Here is a 19,861-nt window from a genome sequence, read left to right on the forward strand (position 1 = left end):
TGTTTTTTTTGCATACTTGATTTGCATAGGATTTTTCAATAAAATGCTGATAATATGCTTTAGAGTACTAATGCATTGTGAAAAACAAATATTTCATCAAATAAAGTTAAGTCAGATATTCTTATGAATATCCTTCATATTGAACACAAATTTTATTAAGTCTGATACAGACATTTCATAGTCAAAGCGTTTCAACTGAGGTACTACACAGGTGTCAAAATGCGTCATTATGGAGTAAAGGGGATGCATCAAAAGGCGTTGTTATGGAGGAAAGGGTTAAGGATGAAAAAACTTATGTACAAATTCCCTTACATATTCTTTTTCCAGGGTTACATTTACTGACAGAATGAACACACTAGTTTGAAGATGGAATACACTAGTTCATTTCATGTCCTGAAAGATCTGCAGGCTGGGAATAAAAGGGCAGTGTGAGCTTTTGCCATCAAATTGTGTCTGTCGTCTGTCTGCCCATTATCTGTCATCTTAACATTTTTGTTAAAACTTCTTCTCATAAATTGCTCAATGATTTGAAACCAATGTTTTTCTGCCTTATCTATAGGATATCAACAACGAGCTTTTTGATTTTTGTCCAGGTTCATCAAGCAAAATGGCTGGCCGGTCTAAAAATAGAACATAGGTGCCAAACTACAGTTTTGGACTAACTTCTGAAACTATGTAGTAATTAGAAAAAAACTCATTGAGAAAAATGGTCAGCACAACAAGTTCTATCTGAATGTTTTGGTAAAATCTGCCCACCTGTTTAGAGTTGATGCCCCTGAAATGATGATTTTTTACTTTTTCCTCATTTTCATGCCGTTGTTTCAAAAAAGAGCAAGGTTAAAAGTGTAATTTGCAAAATAAACATATGCAAAGCAAGATCTACTCTGAGAATAATCTGTCAATCTGTTTTGTAGTTATTGCCTCTGATCATAGATGGGTATTACATCTATGTGATCATAGATGGGTATTACATCTATGTGATCATAGATGGGTATTACATCTATGTGATCATAGATGGGTATTACATCTATGTGATCATAGATGGGTATTACATCTATGCTCTGATGTATTCATTATTTGCAGTTTTTGGCTGTTATTGAGAAAATGATAGAAGCTAGGTAAAACTTCAAAAATTAATGACAAGATCCACAACACTTTTTGGAATTATTGCCTCTGAAATTTTTATCTGTGTCTCGCAAAACAAACCTATGTCAAAAAGCAAGACATTAATTAAAAACTAATTGTTCAGAGAACAATTGAAGGTCTTTCCACTAGTAAAGATCTATTTTGATATTAAAATATGAAAAATAAGTTTAAAATGTTAGTTCCTATGGCTTTATGATGTAAAAATATGAATTTTAAACAAAGATCAAAATCTAGAACGTCAAATTTACTGATGACCTTGACCTGAATTTCAAGGTCATAAACCAAGGACCCCAAATCAAAAGACCCCAGGTCTGTAATATGTATAGTTAATGAGTTATGTCACTTTATGTTTAATTCTAAATATAGGAGGGGCAAAAACTCGATTTAATGTCTACGCACCCCTTTAACTAAAATTTACAAGTTATGACATGTCGCAATTGACAATTTATCAAAAATATGTTGTCGGTATCTTGTTAGGTTTATAAAATTAGTGAAAATAAGCCAAAATCAAAATTTAGAATATTTGAATATTTTTAACCTTGACCTAATTTTCATTTTATAGACCAAGGATCTCAAATCAGAAGACCTTAGGTCTCTATCACTTATGGTTTACCAGTTAGAAATGAATATCACTTAAATCAAATACTAAACTCCCATTTATTGTCTACGCACCCTTTCAACCAAAATTTTGTAGTTAGGACATGTTGCAACTAACAATTAAGTAAAAATAATTTGTCAATATGTTATACGGTTATTGAAAATAAGTAAAATTAGGCCAAAATCAAAATTTAGAATATGACCTAGACCTTTGACCTTGACCTAATTTTCATTTTTTTGGACCAAGGACCTCAAATCCAAAGACCCTAGGCCAATATCTATTATGGTTTAACAGTTAGAAATGCATATCACTGGAATCAAATGAAAAGGGGGGAATAACTCTCATATGGAGTCTCCGTATAGCTTCGGTCCAAATGAATATCCTTATCCTGAAGATGTAACGAGCAATTTGGTAAAATAAATTTGTCATAATCTTTTACGGTTGCAAAGGAGTAGTGGCCACAAGAAAAACAGTGTTTGGGGAGATAACTCTTACAACGTAAAGTATTTGTTTACGCAGTTGTCAGTTTTAAAAGTGTATAAACTATACGGTATCATATTCCAAATATCTATGCGACATCTTTTGAAACATCAATACTACGCAAGAAAAAAAATTAGGCGGAAGAAAAAATAAGTAGTAGTAGGTCAATAATATATGGTATGTATCAGTGGTATCAGCATTGGCACATTTCATTTCCATGGAAATTATTTGGTCCCATCCCCCCTCAATCATGGTCTAATGGCTTTGAAACTTTTGCTTAAGTTTACATGAATTAGTTTGTGATTAAATCAGTTTATAGGCAACAACTAGTAGTAAGTCAATAAAATTTGTTATGTAGTTGTATTAGCATTGGGACATACATGTATCTCTTTTCCATGGAGATTGTTTGGGCTGTACCTTCAGTCATGGATCATTGACTTTGAATATAAGGCATAACTTACATGTTAAAGTTTTGCATTTTAACTTTCAATGTTTGCATTTTAGTATAAAAATACAAAAAGGTGAGACACATATCTTTGTTACTTGTTTTCAACAGTTTTGGCAGTTGTTTAAAAACTGTAAAAATTTGCAAAAGTTTCAAGCAAAATAATGAATAATTAAAGTATGGGCAATTAGTAGTAATTAGCAAACTGACGATTTTTTTTTCATGAGATGTGTAACTGGCCACTTGTTCTTGCCACCTGTCAGTTCAGTTATGAAATTTTTTAAGGAAAGCAAATTTGCTTAGTCGAATAAATAGCTTGTCTCAGGTGACAAAACAATAGTTATATTTTAACATCTGATAATGTCTAAAACATTGTTTATTTTTAGTCAGATTTCAGTTAGAATTCAGTTTTGTTATAATTGCATTTAATCATTTTTGGCAAAATGTATATTGGTCTTAAGAATATCACATTAAAAAAAAACACAGGCAATATTGTTCCTTTTGAATGCATTGTAGTTAAAATTAAACATAAGGATCCTACAATGGTGTCTAGTTGGCAGTAAAAGTATAATATAAATATTTTCCATTAGTGTGAAATTTAGTCACATTGCAATAGCATCATTAATCAAAAGACATAATATGATGTAAAATATGAACTTTCAACCAGCTCATATGGGAAATAACTCTTACAACTGGGAGATAATTTATGTCAGGTAATAAAAGGGAAAGAGCACACTTACTATTGTTTGTTTTAATGTGACTCTCAGCATTGGATTTTTATTTATAAAATATCAATGAAAAAGATGAATACAAAAATGATGCTATTTGGTAATAATTGAAAAGCAAAAAATATCAACAGAGCTAAAATCAGATTGATTTTAAAATAGCTTGTTTTCCTTGTGCTTTCCTTGAAAAAGCAATAATTATTGGCAATGATAGTTATTTTTGGAACAGATATCTTTCTTGTAATGATCTATGTCAACCTTTGCTATGGGAACTGTCTTCTGCTAGTGAAATTGTCTTCTGCTACTAAAATTGTCTTCTGCTAATATGGGAGCTTTTGTTTATATGATCAGTAAGGTTTCATTCTAACAGATAATACTGTTTTGAAGAACACATTTTTCATTATATCAGAACGAACAATATAATATGTCCTTTTAATAATTACAGCATGTAAACAGATGCTATTTATAATTCCTACTGTCTCCGAAAGCCATGCCAATTGATTAGTAAATATAGCGGTAAAAATTAATTCAGTAATCAATACATGAACTGTATTTAGCCTTCAATCACTGGTACCCAATGTTTTATTGTCAATTGCCTGTTTTAATTTGCTTTGAACTAATGGCTGAATACCCCAGATCAATATGGAATGAGTATTGATCCAGGAAGATATTGGATTGCTTTGTGATCCTATTTTTGTTACACTGATTGACAAAAGGTTTGTGTGTACACGAGTATAATTATTATAATATTAATGATTAAATTCAATCTGGTCAATATATTTTTCTATTTCACACACCAGATGGCATTGCGTTACTCCATTTTTTTCCCTAAATGCACATGCTCAGAGTAAGTTTAACATCTTTTGACTTCTATTTCCGTCATTAGAATCTGAATGTTTTTGTATGACCTCATTGACTTAGTTAACGTATCTTGTGATTCTCATCCTAACAGGGCCGCTATTGCAGATTTTACAGGAAAAAGGAAAATCGAGCAGAGGTCGTCTAGGATCCTTGAGTACGTCATTTAAGGATTCCAAAAAGGAGGTGGTACGGCAGGTCTTCCTATTTACCAATCATATGCTTTTGACAACACGGGCCTCAAATGGAAGGCTCCATCTCGCAAAAGTAAGAACATTTATCTATTTTACCATTATTTTTTCTTGCATAAAATCAATGAAAGAAATCCTGTTGATTATTATGCCTAATTATTAGGAAAATGATGTATAATTTTGATTTGTAAACATGCAAATTGGTTGATGCCATTGCTTATGTAAACCTCAGCTAAATATATTCATAAAAATTGATCATTTATAGAATATCCCTTAAGCTTTTACATGTAATTGACCAGAAATAGATCACAAACAGTGAAATAAAATAGATTTATTTGCAAACATAAATGACCTTGTCTCTATATGATAATACTGCTGAAACAGATTCAATGTGTATTTCTAAAATCAATTGATAACTAGTTCAGTAAAGATCTGGGTCTTTTTGTTTAAGGTGAAATTCTATATTCTAAAAATAATAAAGAGGTTTTATAGGATTTTTTTCAATAGATTTGCAAGAATTTTTATCTATATATCTGTCTGTAATAGAGACCAAGGATCATTTAAATGATGGCTTATACATTGTATAATCATATAATGATATTTCTGTTTTGTACATTCCTATTTCCACAAATAAATGTATGTGGGGGTGAATCCAGCCTTTCTAAAAAAAGGGGGGTTCCCAACCCAGGATAAAGGGTTGTTTCAACTATAAGTCTCAATTTAAATGCAATGATCATCCAAAAAAATGGGGGGGGGGGGGTTCAATCCCAGGACCCCCTTAATTGTTCTGCCTGTGTACCTAGCTAATGAATGAATGTTTTCTCTAAAACTTGGAAGTTTGAATAGGATCTGTGGAAACCAGTTCAACCATTTTTTTTTTTATTATATGTAAAAAGGGGTTCACTTTTAAGCTATTTTATAATTTTCTTCATGCTGTAAATGTAAGGATATCAAGAAAATGAGTGTTTTAAGATACTGTTATAGATGATACTGATAAGGAATAATCATACAAATCAGTTTTAGATAAAAAGAGACATAATAATTTATTTATGCACAAAAATAGCTAAAAATCAATAACTTTTGTGGAAAATAATAATCCCATTAACTCTTTTAACCTTGATTTTACTTAATCAACATTCATAATTAAAAAAAAAAGAAAGGGAATCCTTGACACATTAGAAGAGCATTCTGTGTGTATTTATACCTGCAAAAGTATGTAAAAATGTCTATTAATGATTAAAATCAGTACTTTTGGGAAGAATATAAGAATACTATCTATGTACAGTATTGAATGATGTTTTAATACAAAACTTGAAATGCCTAATTTACAAGTTCCTAATCCTAATTAATAGCATAAACAGATATGTACAAATTGATGAATAAAGATATAAGACCAAAGGGGAGATAATTTGATGACAATCATGTTTTAAGCTGTTAATTGTAAATCCAAAATTTTTATTATTGGTGTCTTCTGATATTTGTCTAGGATTTCTGAGACAGTTATGAAAATTTGTGCTACTAAAAAAACCAAAAAAAAATATTGTTATGCGTTTACTTTCCTACATTGGCTAGAGGTATAGGGGGAGGGTTGAGATCTCTTAAACATGTTTAACCCCGCCACAATTTTGCCCCTGTCCCAAGTCAGGAGCCTCTGGCCTTTGTTAGTCTTGTATGATTTTTAATTTTAGTTTCTTGTCTATAATTCGGAGTTTAGTATGACGTCCATTATCACTGTACTAGTATACATATTTTTTAGGGGCCAGTTGAAGGACACATACAGGTGTGGGAATTCTCGCTACATTGAAGACCCATTGGTGGCCTTCGGCTGTTGTCTGCTCTATGGTCGGGTTGTTGTTACTTTGACACATTCCCCATTTCCTTTATGAAAAAATAAACAAAACAAGCATAGCAACTGAACTATTCCATGGCCTTTAATCCAAAGAAAGACGTGGACATTTGTATTTTCTGCCTCTCTTTCAAACATGCGGCAATATTTATGAGTAAGAGTAAAGACTGAAGTCAGAATGATATATCTTGGTAGAGTGACATGTCTTCCTGCTGACTAACTTTGAGACTAAGTACTTTAAAATTCTCACTCAGGGTGTTGGTCAAGTTCAAAGCAGAGCTTATAATTCATATCACTCTAGAATAGAGAATGGAAACGGGGAATGTGTAAAGGGACAGCAACTCTCCCAAAGAGCAGAACATATGTCTTCAATGCAGCGAAAAAAATCTTGCACCTAGAAAGGGCTTCTTCATCTGGCACCTAAACAATAATGTATACTATTCAGCAAAAAAGACGCCACACAAAAATGAATTGGTTAATCAGTATTAATTGTTTGTATGAAATGCCTATAGAAATAATTTAGTGAGATGAAATGAAATGTACTTTTAAAACATAAAATAATGACATGGATGTGTGCTTACAGTCCTCAAAAATGTTACAGATTTTACCTCGTTCCCGTGACCAGGTGAGTGAACACATCACCAAACTTTGATGTTGCAATCTATAGATAGAAATTTTTAGTTTTAGTGGATAAAAATGAAACCCTATCTCGTTCATGAAACACAGTTGTCATCACTTGCATGTAGATATTTTTATTTATGATGATTTGTAAATTTGGTTAATAATGAAAACCAGCCTGTTAGTGTTGGGCTAAGAGTTTTAAAATAAATTTAGAGTCTTGTACATTTTTTGTTTCCTATTGTTTATACATTGTACTACATTAATCTCAGAGATTAATACACATTCTAGTTAAAACAAGATATGTTTGTTAATGAATATTGTTATCGTTATTTATGCCAATCTGTTTGCATGTAAATTTGTGTAATTCTTATGTCAGATTGAAAAAATATGAAAGAATTATATGAATTTTTTTACGTTTTGGTCTCTTGTGGAGAGTTGTCTCTTTGGCAATCATACCACATGTTTCTTTTTTATGTATAAAATCGTTTCTGTTATGTTCTTATTCTGTTGCAAATGTTGACATTATATTAAAATCAACCAGCCTAGCTAGCACCAAGGGATAATAGTATCCATCTAAAACATATAATACTAAGAGATTGTTTGACAGAATACGTTCATTACTTTCATGTAGATTATATTACAGAGCTTTCATACAAGTAACAGGAACTTTATTGACCTTTTCATATATTTCTGAAAGTTTTTCCTAACTATTCACATACCTTCATGCAGGAAAATGTGACCTATTCAAATGGCTTTGATGTAGACATGCAAGCATAAATCCATGTTTATTGTCTTATCACTTATTCTGCAATAAAAAAATTACCATGAATTTGTATTGCACAACAGTTGTAAAACTTATAGTCAGATCTAGCACAATACAACATGCTCCTTCCACTTGTTTTGTATATACAGGGATACAGTTTCTCCTACCTAAGAGTTGTTTCCCTTTCCAAAGGATTTGAAAAATACAAAAATAGTAATTAAATAATACACAATATGGTCAAGTTGCAGTCACATTGTGGAATCAGACCTAAAAACCAGTATAAAGTGCACAAACATGTTGTTAACACATTGTTTCCAAGTTTTAGAATCGTTTTTCTTTTGTAATTTTTTTCATAGTTGTGTATAGATTCCTTATATTACAAAGTTTCTGTCTGTTACATGTCCATTGTCCTTGACCTCATATTCATGGTTCAGTGACTACTTGAAAAAAAAGTTAAGACTTTTTGTAATGTTAATTTCTCTCATATTATGAATAATAGGATTACTATACATGTAGTTGGTATGGGTGTACCTTGCAAGGTCCTCGTGCTCATCAGGCAGTTTTCACTTGACCATTGATCTCAATTCATGGATCAGTGAACAAGTGCTGCACATGAATGAAAATTGATTTTAGGCTTTACATTTCAAAATGAAAAGAGAAAATACATTGTAGACATGAATCAGAATATGGAATAAGGAAGGACTGTAAGGTGTACATGTCCAACTGGCAGGTGTCATCTGACCTTGACCTTTTTTTTTGTGTTTTGATCTGTCTTTTTTAAACTGTATGCAATAGATCTACTATATTTGGTGAAAAATGATTGTAAGGTGTACATGTCTAGCTGTAGGTTTCATCTGACCTTAACCTCATTTTCATGGTTCAGTGGTCAAAGTTAAGTTTTTGAGTTTTAGTCTTTTTTCTAATACTATCTGCAACAGGTCAACTATACTTGGTGTATCTAATTATTTTATGATGTACATGTCAGTTTCACAAGTTTTATTTGACCTTGACTTCTTTTCAAAAGTTCATTACTAGATGTTAAGTTTTTGTGTTTTTGTCTAAAATCAATAGGTCAATAGGTCAACTTTATTTGTTGTATGGAAGGATTTTAAGCTGTACATGTCTGCCTTGAATGGTTCATATGAACTTGATCTCATTTTCATGGTTCATTGGTCAATGTTAAGTTTTCTTGGTTAAGTTTGTTTGTTAGAAAATATAATCTATGTCAACTTTATTTAGTGTATTGGATGATTGTAAGGTGAACATGTATTTCTTGTTAGTTTACATGACCTTGACCTCATTTTCTTGGATCATGTTAAGTTTATGTGATAGTTGTAGTAAAGCTTTATATTTTGGACTATGAACATAATATCAATAATTAGTACAGAAGGCAAGACATTTCAGCGTGTGCACTCTTGTTAATAATATGAAAGTGTATGCTATAAACATTTATATATGTAAATTTTTAATCACATTCATAATATGAGATAGTTTTGAATGTTGCAATTGTCTTTACACAGTCACGAGTAATTAAACCAAATATAATGATTTTGTTTTCTAGATTTTACATTATTATTTATTTTCTGTCATAGAAACAAAATCTTTAATAACTTGATTTAAACACATATGGGTCAAATTAACTGTCAGTATTGCCACTAAAAATGAACTGTCAGTGTTGCCATTACAAATATTATGTCAGTATAACCACTACATATGTATTGTCTGTTGCAACTACAAAGGTACTGTCAGTGTTGCCACTACAAAGGTACTGTCAGTGTTGCCACTACAAAGGTACTGTCAGTGTTGCCACTACAGAGGTACTGTCAGTGTTGCCACTACAAAGGTACTGTCAGTGTTGCCACTACAAAGTGTTGCCACTTCAAAGGTACTGTCAGTGTTGCCACTACAAAGGTACTGTCAGTGTTGCCACTACAAAGGTACTGTCAGTGTTGCCACTTCAAAGGTACTGTCAGTGTTGCCACTACAAAGGTACTGTCAGTGTTGCCACTTCAAAGGTACTGTCAGTGTTGCCACTTCAAAGGTACTGTCAGTGTTGCCACTACAAATGTACTGTCAGTGTTGCCACTACAAAGGTACTGTCAATGTTGCCACTTCAAAGGTACTGTCAGTGTTGCCACTACAAATGTATGGTAAGCTATACCACTTCCAATGTATCAAACACTTTTCACTATCTTATCATACCTCCTGCTACATTTACATTATCATGATACATGTTTAGTTTTAACTTGAAGATCAAGATATATGACATACAAATCATACAACTGCATGTTCTTTTCTCTCACAAAGTAACAGAAAGTCTGCTTCTCTTCACAAAATATCACAAAGTGGCTTTCTTTTCACTTTTTGGCAAAATTTTGACTTCTTCACAAAGTGGCACAATGTCAACTTCTTCACAAAGTGGCACACTGTTGGCTTTTCTTCACCTTTTGGCACACTGTCATCTTCTTCACAAAATGGCACAATGTCAGCAATTATTATGTTCTTTGCATGGTTATGACAAGCATGTTATAATTTGCAATAGAAAATTGCCTTGATATTACTGTGGATTCAATAACTTTCATGGGTATCAATTTTTGTGGATTGAGGGAAAAAAATTTGTGAATATTTGATTTTGTGGTTTTGCCAAAGTATGCCTACAAGACTATCGGAAAATTTGTTATTCGTTATTGGTTTACCTGTACCCACGATATCCACGAAAAGTGGTATCCAATGAATAATAATTTTAACCACAGTATTTCTTTTCTTATGTTTCTGAAGTGCTGCACATGAATGAAAATTGATTTTAGGCTTTACATTTCAAAATGAAAAGAGAAAATACATTGTAGACATGAATCAGAATAAAGAAAATCACAATGATTACAAATTTGTTACATGTCCAAGGTCCTTGACTTCATTTTCATGGTTCAGTGACTACTTGAAAAAAAAGTTAATTTTTTTTGTAATGTTAAATTTTCTCTTATTATAAGTAATAGGATAACTATATTTGGTATGTGCATACCTTGCAAGGTCCTGATGCCTGTCATACAGTTTTCACTTGACCTAAACCTTATTTCATGGATCAGTGAACAAGGTTAAGTTTTGGTGGTCTAGTCCATATCTCAGATACTATAAGCACTAGGTCTTGTATATTCAGTGTATGGAAGGACTGTAAGGTGTACATGTCCAGCTGACAAGTGTCATTTGACCATGACCTCATTTTCATTGTTCAGTGGTAAAAGTTAAGTTTTTTGTGTTTTGGTCTGTTTTTCTTATACTGTATGCAATAGGTCTACTATATTTGGTGTATGGAATGATTGTTAGGTGTACATGTCTAGCAGGTAGGTGTCACCTGACCTTGATTTCATTTTCATGGTTCAGTGGTCAAAGTTAAGTTTTTGAGTTTTGGTCTGTTTTTTTCTGGTACTATAGGTCAACTATATTTGGTGTATGGAAATATTTTATAATCTTTATGTCAATCGCACAGGTTTTATTTTACCTTGACCTCATTTTCACGGTTCATTGCTCAGTGTTAAGTTTTTGTGTTTTGGTCTGTTTTTCTTAAACTAAAAGCAATAGGTCCACAATATTTGATTGGAAGAATTGTTTGCAGTACATGCCTGGCATGGTTCATCTGACCTTGACATCATTTTTATGGTTCATTGGTCAATATTTAGTTTTCTTGGTTAATGTTAAGTTTATGTGATAGTTGTAATAAAGCTTTATATTTAGGACTATCAACATAATATCAATGATTAGTAAAGAAGGCGAGACATTTCAGAGTGTGCACTCTTGTTGGTATCAACACAATTTTCAATTAGTTACAGACATTGTATAGATATATTTTTCAATCCAAAGAGAAATATTAATTTTCCATTGCATAAGGTCAATTTCGATACAATGCAGTTCACATGATTGTCCTTGTGTTGGAATTTCTATCATAATCATATAAGCACAGATATATCTAGTTTTAGCACATATATAACATGTCACGTTCAAAGATGGTTCTAGTGTGGGAATTTCCTGAATTAGCTCATATATGACTTGTCAGGTTCAAATATGTTTTAGTGTTGGAATTGTGTATTTTAGTACACACATAACTAGTCAGGAACTAAGATGATTGTACTAAGTGTTGGAATTTCAAGTATATGCACATTTATAAAATGTCAAGAACTAAGTGCATAGGTAATACAGGTAATTTTTATGCCCCACTTACGATAGTAGAGGGGCATTATGTTTTCTGGTCTGTGCCTCCGTTCGTCCGTGTGTCCGTCCGTCTGTCCATCCGTCTGTCCGTCCGTCCGTCGGTCCGTTCAGGTTAAAGTTTTTGGTCAAGGTAGTTTTTGATGAAGCTGAAGTCCAATCAACTTCAAACTTAGTACACTTGTTGCTTATGATATGATCTTTCTAATTTTAATGCCAAATTAGACTTTTGACCCCAATTTCACGGTCCACTGAACATAGAAAATGAAAGGGGGAGTTTCAGGTTAAAGTTTTTGGTCAAGGTAGTTTTTGATGAAGCTGAAGTTCAATCAACTTGAAACTTAGTACACTTGTTGCTTATGATATGATCTTTTTAATTTTAAAGTCAAATTAGACTTTTGACCCCAATTTCACGGTCCACTGAACATAGAAAATGAAAGGGGGAGTTTCAGGTTAAAGTTTTTGGTCAAGGTAGTTTTTGATGAAGCTGAAGTCCAATCAACTTGAAACTTAGTACACTTGTTGCTTATGATATGATCTTTCTAATTTTAATGCCAAATTAGACTTTTTGACCCCAATTTCACGGTCCACTGAACATAGAAAATGAAAGTGGGAGTTTCAGGTTAAAGTTTTTGGTCAAGGTAGTTTTTGATGAAATTGAAGTCCAATCAACTTGAAACTTATTACATATGTTCCCTATAATATAATCTTTCTAATTTTAATGCCAAATTAGATTATTACCCAATTTTTACAGTCCATGGAACATGGAAAAGGATAATGAAGTGGGGCATCCGTGTGCTTTGGACACATTCTTGTTTTGAATTGTCGTGTTATTAACAATTTGGAGGGTATTTCAAGATCCTGGGTATGGGGTGAAATTCTCTGGTGTCACCTGCAGGATACAGGTCAGTTGACAGGTATGATGTCAGTGGTCTGGAATAAGTTTTTTGATCAACTATCTGTTATTATTATCTCAGAAAAAAAACAAAGCTTGTCAGTGGTTTATAATAGGTTTCTGTTCTCGAACTCCAACCTTAAATGACTAGGATTGTAAGTTTTCTGGCCAATGGTTGGTTAACTCTGAGCACTGGCTGCCTACACCAATAAAAGAAACTGACTGCCAAGATAAAGCCAGTAGCACTGAAAGTGGTGTTTAACACCCTACAATCAATCACTTACTCAGATAGATGGTGCTTTGATCTTCTCCTATACATGTATTTGCAAGATAGCATATATATTTCCTTGTTTGGTTCCAAATTTTGGGTCACATAATTGTGTAGATTAAAACAGCGAGTTAATGACACTCATGTTTTTGTCTTTTTTTAGCACTATGGAAAGATTCCACTTATAGATTGTACTCTTATTGAAGATCCTAGTTCTGATGTGTATTATTTTGATGACGACAGTAAGTAAATAACTATAAATAGCAGTGAAGATTTCATGTTGTCTGATTGATCAGAAATGACATGTCCTTGCAGATTATTATGATGAATATCATTCACAAATTCCTTCAACAATTTGTCAAACAAAAGCTGTAAGAAATGTAATTTTCAGGGTTTTTTTTTCATTGTTAGTTGAATGTCCTGAAAGTGCTATAAATCAGGTTTATAATTTTATACAAAACTGAGACTGAATAAGCAGTTTTAGAGAACAAAGAATTAGTACTATGAATACAATAAGATGTAGGGTGTAATGTCTATAAGACAGTGTGACATTGCAACATGATCAGTTTATTGATTTGTCACCGTTATCAGACAGTAGAGGGAGACAGGAGCCTAACAAAACAAAGAAATCAAAAGAAATATGAATGATGATATGTAAGTGGATATTGATAATAGATATTAAGTAATTGATAATTATACAAACACATTGCAGTTATGATTAGATTGCCATTAATGTGAAAACTGAAAATAAAGAATTTACTGCACACATTTTGATTTGAATCTTTGTTAACTTAGAAGTAAACCCTTCTTTAAAGTATGCCAAAAATATATAATACTCACAAACTGCTGTAACAAATCCTAGTTTTGTTAACATTGTTGAAATTATAATACAAACCCAGACCCTATCCCCATCCTTCAAAATTAAAGGATTAAAGGATTTTTTTTTTCCATTCAGTTCATTTTTTATTTTTTTCATTTATTATAATGCACTGTATTTCTTTGTTAAATGAAAGACTTTATAAAGGAGAAAAGCTCAATGATTTGATAATCAGAATCAGACCAAGTTGACCTGTATTTTAACTTCTCTTTTACATAGATGATTATGGATTAACCCTTTCCTCCATAATGACGCCTTTTGACGCCACCCCTTTTTCTCCATAAAGACGCCTTTCGACGCCTGTGTAGTCCCTCATTGCCTACGAAAAAACTTTATCAGACTTAGAAAAAATTGTATCATATATAAAAGGATATTCATGAGTATAACTGACTGGAATTTCATTGATGAAATATTTGTTTTCACAATGCATTAATACTTTGAACCTGATGATATTTTTTTTAATGAAAAAATCCTATGCAATTCAAGTAATTTAAAAAAAAAATCCATGGAGGAAAGGGATATATGTATTAGAATAGGTCATACCTGCAACCTGTCGGTAAAACATACATCAATAGGTCATACCTGCCACCTGTTGGTAAAACATACATCAGAGGACAATTTGTTATGAAATTAATTCAGTATTATTGGATTTGATGTAGCCCAGTTACGTAAAAGCTGATTTATACATGTTAGAATTGGCTTGGTGCAGTTCATTTTTTTTTCAATGTTTTTTCTCTTTCAAAGGTTGACCTCATAATTTAAGATCCGAATAAGAAGAAAATTAGAGAAAATGTTAAAGTTTTCTGCATTTTTTCTCTCAACTTTTTCAAAGAGCCAGTGTATTACACAATATGTCCATATTGATGGATCAAAGGAGTAGGTCCGGTAAGGGCCGATTTTGGCCTCAAATTTCAGGTTCATCGAACGAAAGATTTTGTACACTTTTTAAACACTTAAGTGTCTATTTAAATTGATTCAATAAGTTTAAGTAATAGATTTTAACTGAGTTAGTCATTAAAAAACGCTCCGATTCAAGCTTCAATATGAAAAATCTATCAAATATGCAAAAAAAAAAATCACTTTTCAGATAGTCTTTGTCAAAAATGAAAGTGGCCGCATCTGTGTTCATCCTCAACCTTTATATATGTTATGCAATATCATCAAATACAACTTACGGTTCAATATTATGAATGAACACGAATGCGGCCACTTTCATTTTAGACGGAAACCGTCTAAAATTTAACTAAAATGCTCAAATTGTGAAGATTTCAGTAATTTAGCATGACTTAATGATGCCAGTACCCGATATATGTACATTGTATTGTAAAAAACAGCCCATTTTATGTAGCAGAAGCATACATTCAAGTAAATAACTAAAAGTTTACATTTTCATACTTCTGTAAAAATGCTATATTTTGGGGCCAAAAAGGGGTCTTACTGAACCTAATCCTTTCCAGATTTTTTAAAATGGATGAAACTTTGTCATTTTTCAGTAATATACAGAACAAACATATTTGATGTTATCAATTCCTCTTTAAATTTCAACCCCAGCCTTCAAATTTAATTGAATGCATATAAACATTGAAGATTACCACCTCATTTGGGAATACATTTGTATATTTTTGAGATGGTGAAACTTTAGGGAATTGTTTTTTATAAGTAAAAAGAAAATATCACTTGGGAGCTATATGTTGTTAATTTTTTAGAAAATTTCACTTGGGAGCTATAGGTTGTTAAATTATTTAGAAAATATCACTTGGGAGCTATAGACTGTTATTTTTTTAGAAAATATCACTCGGGAGCTATAGGTTGTTAATTTTTAGAAATCAGTTAATATCCTTTCCTTAGTAAGCATTCAAGTTGAGGATCTCTATTAAAAGAATAAAAAAAAAAACACTAATGCCCTTTGTTTGATCTTTCAAATTACAAATTATAAGTTTTGCGACCCTGGCATTTGAGTATAATTCACACTGTTGAACCTTTTTGAATTTCTCTCACACCTGACATTTTCCCTAAAAACAAGTTAGTAAATTTGTGTCTTTTCTGTAAAGGAATGGTTCTAAAATATTTAAAGAAAAAATAATTTAACATTGAACTTTTAAAAAAAGAAGCACATGAAAATAGAATAAAAAGGCAACAATGTCACAAATGGTTACCATAGCAATTGATTTTCTTTGTTAAAAATTCCATGTTTTTCACTAGATATAGTTATTTGTATTTCTGTGAGCCTCTTGTTAAAATACTAGTGTGATTAGATACTGTGAAATTAAGGGATAGAAAACAAAAAGTAAAAAAGCCTCTTTTGGACATAGCCGACTATTTGAGATGATTTTCTTCTTATTTTGTAGCAATATCTTGGGAAAGCTTTGGAAGTTTAACTTCTGCAACAACATTATTGACAGCTCAGGCCTGTGACCGAGATCGCAATAACTACAATGGATTAGATTTTAAAATTATTATTGATTCAAAAAGTGGACCTCCAACAACTTTAACATTGGTAGCTTCAACTCACCAAGAGAAAATAGCTTGGTGTAGTGATATTAGTCAGGTAAATATACAATTCTAAGTAAGTCAGGTGATTTGGTATGATTGCCAATGTGACAACTCATCACAAGAAACCAAATGACACAAAAATTAACAACTATAGGTTACCATACAGCCGTCAACAATGAGCAAAACCCATACCACATTGTCGGCTATAAAACGCCATAAAGCTTAGCTAACAAGGATCAGACAAAGCCCCATTTTGCTGTGATAAAGACCTTTCAGAATCCTCGGGTTTTGCACTATTGATACACACCTTTAAAAATTTGTAGGCAGGAATTTTATTGGCTGATGTAATAATTACCAGAACAAAATCAAGAAAGGAGTGTTGTCAGAATTTTGCGAGTGAAGCATGGAAATAGTACTTACCTTTTCATTGAAAATGTCTGACTTATTTGAATATAAAAGTAATGTTGGTAATTTTATCTTAATTTTCAGTGCATAGAAAATCTTCATTACAGTGACCTACTGAACTCCTCCATGAGTGAGTCATCTTCAGTTACGATGCCCCAGTCTGTAAGGTGAGTCACTTTTAGGAACTCCATGATTAGTAAGTTGTCTTCAGGTATGATACCCCAGCCTGTAATGTGAGTATCTGTTGATATTTGACCTTCCTAAACTTAATTTTTGGTGAGTCATTTTCAGTTTAAGAGTTTGTCAAGTCAGTATCAATTTACAGTTACTTACTAAACTTACTAAACTTGAGCGAGTCACATTCAGTTAAAATGACACAGTCTTTTTTGTGAGTATCTGTTAGTATGTTAGCTTCCGAAACTCTATAAGTGAGTTATCATAGATATGATTCAGTTGTTTAATTGAGTATCAATCAGCAAATAGACTTAATGAGTCCGTAAGGTGAATACTAACTTTCTGATATCTCAGTTTGTTAGGTGTTCTCAGTCTCTGAACTTCATCGTATGTATTTTAAAGTCACAATGATGTCCAACTCAACGGTCTCTGAACTTCATTGTATGTATTCTAAAGTCACAATGTTGTCCAACTCAACGGTCTCTGAACTTCATGGTATGTATTCTAAAGTCACATGATGTCCAACTCAACGGGAGTACAATGTGAGTTTAACAGTAGCAATTGTACTTTGTGAACTAGTGCTGTCCAATAAAATACAATTTAATATCTAATTGCATATTTGTTAGAAGTTGTAAAATGTGTTTCTGTAATTATACTTATGTATTACCTATACTCTCCTGCATGAAAAAAAGAAAGGCTTGTTCAATAATAATTTCATCGTCTTTTAAGCTTGTCTGGCTGTGTTATTGTGTTCCTTGACATTGTCCAGCTGAACCTTGTGAGACAAAGGGATCTCTTCTGTTGCCACACTTTGTTCCATTTTGAAACTTCTTGAAGACAAGACATGAAGAAGACCTGCTATTTTTAAGTGAGCTTTTCTCATCACTTGGCGTCTATCTTCTGTCATCCGTCGTCCGGCGTCGTCTGTTAACTTTTACAAAAATCTTCTCCTCTGAAACTACTGGGCCAAATTTAACCAAACTTGGCTACAATCATCATTGGGGTATCTAGTTCATAAAATGTGTCCTGTGACCCGGCCAGCCAACCAAGATGGAAGCCTTGGCTGAAAATAGAACATAGGGGTAAAATGTAGATTTTGGGTTATAATTCTGAAACCAAAGCATTTAGAGCAAATGTGACATGGGGTAAAATTGTTTATCAAGTCAACATCTAACTGCCCTGAATTTTTTAGATGAATCGAACAACCGGTTGTCGGGTTGCTGCCCCAGAATTGGTAATTTTAAGGAAATTTTGCTGTTTTTGGTTATCTCCAATATTATTATAGATAGAGATTAACTGTAAACAGCAATAAAGTACAGCAAAGTAAGACCTACAAATAAGTCATGATGACCAAAATGGTCAATTGACCCCTTAAGGAGTTATTGCCCTTTATAGTCAAATTTAACCAAACTTTGCCAAAATCATCATTGGGGTATCTAGTTTAAAAAATGTGTCCGGTGACCTGGCCTGCCAACCAAGATGACTGCCATGGCATGAAGTAGAACATACGGATAAAATGTAACAATTTTCATAAATTTTGGTAAATTTTTACAAAATATTTTTTTCTGTAACTACTGGGCAAAGTGCATTATAGATAGATATATTGTCAACAGCAAGAGTGTTCAGTAAAGTAATATGGCATCACAGGGGTGGGCCAATATCTACGAACACATCAATATCACCAAAACACAATTTTGTCATAAATCCATCTTTGTCCTTTGTTTGATATGCACATAGACCAAGGTGAGCGACACAGGCTCTTTAGAGCCTCTAGTTTTTTGTCTGAGTGAATTTAGGGGTTTCGCCATACAAAAACATCAGTCATTTCTGCTTATGTTAGTTTGTTTTCAATCAAACTTCAGGTACAGATTCTACTGCAGGCCGGCATTACAATGTGACCTGCTATTTAAAATTTTTATCTTTAGAGATTTTATGGGATTCTCATATGAATAAAAAAAAAAAATTATATTTAAGGACAAAAGGCGACACACATCTTTCTTTTTAGGAGGAATTGTTCTACTTATTCCAATTATTTATGTTTGCAATGAATATTTTGATAATTAAACTTTTTTACGCAGAAAAGGTGTTGAGATGTTGAAATTTTCATCTTAAAAGGCAATCAGTTTTATGGAGACAACATTGTTATGGGTTTTATTCTTTTCCTTTAAATACTTTCAGATATAGTTTCAATTTTCTCTTTCTTAGAAAAAAACTTTCTGTGAAGGTCATCTATGTTGTAATTCTGTTGTCATTATTTCTTAACAACATTTGACCTGCACACTTTGCAGATACATCCATGATGCTCAAATCTGGTGAGTCATTTCCTAATTTCAAAATATTTGTGTGTCATTTTGGACATTAAAAGGAGTACTGAAATTTAAAATATTTCTTATTAAAGGGAATTGTGTATAATTTTCTGGTGTTTTGTTTTATACAGTCAAAATCCTTGTCAAGTTTAAAACAGATCAAAACATGGAAATCTGAGGGTTGAGGGTTGTTTTTTTATTGCTTGCTTTTATTATTTGATAAATTATGAATATATTATTTATACAATTCTGTTTTAGCTCATCTGCCCTTAAGGGCCATGTGAGCTTATTGTCTTCATTTAGAGTCTGTCGTCATTTTCTTTTAACTTTAAAACAAATCTTCTATGAAAACACATGATCAATATAAACCAAAAATAGATCTAATGAACCTAATGGTACCTGGTATAAGGTTTTTGTTTCATGTTCCTATGAACCAATCAACATGGTAGTCATGAAATAGAACATTAAGATAATAAATGCATTAATTATCAAACGCATGATAACCATAATAGACAGAGCAAATTTGACAGGTTGCTTATTTTACACAATATAAAGATTTACTGAGTTTCC

The 19,861-nt window shown here is 32.3% G+C and overlaps 1 protein-coding gene across 3 annotated transcripts in view; it reads left to right on the forward strand.

Annotated features, from left to right (window-relative positions):
• LOC143073657 (ras-specific guanine nucleotide-releasing factor 2-like) overlaps nucleotides 1-19,861 on the forward strand; it is a 170,874-nt gene that overhangs the window by 126,505 nt on the left and 24,508 nt on the right. For 2 of the 3 annotated variants that reach the window (XM_076249357.1, XM_076249358.1), the window contains exons 11-15: nucleotides 4,347-4,519; nucleotides 13,200-13,278; nucleotides 16,262-16,461; nucleotides 16,896-16,978; nucleotides 19,274-19,297. In XM_076249357.1, the coding sequence (XP_076105472.1) occupies nucleotides 4,347-4,519; nucleotides 13,200-13,278; nucleotides 16,262-16,461; nucleotides 16,896-16,978; nucleotides 19,274-19,297 (559 nt within the window). Of the gene's footprint in view, nucleotides 1-4,346; nucleotides 4,520-6,872; nucleotides 6,915-13,199; nucleotides 13,279-16,261; nucleotides 16,462-16,895; nucleotides 16,979-19,273; nucleotides 19,298-19,861 lie in introns of all 3 variants that reach the window. The other variant, XM_076249356.1, reaches the window with a different exon arrangement.

This window comes from Mytilus galloprovincialis, chromosome 4 (genome assembly GCF_965363235.1).
Source record: "Mytilus galloprovincialis chromosome 4, xbMytGall1.hap1.1, whole genome shotgun sequence".
NCBI lineage: Eukaryota > Metazoa > Mollusca > Bivalvia > Mytilida > Mytilidae > Mytilus > Mytilus galloprovincialis.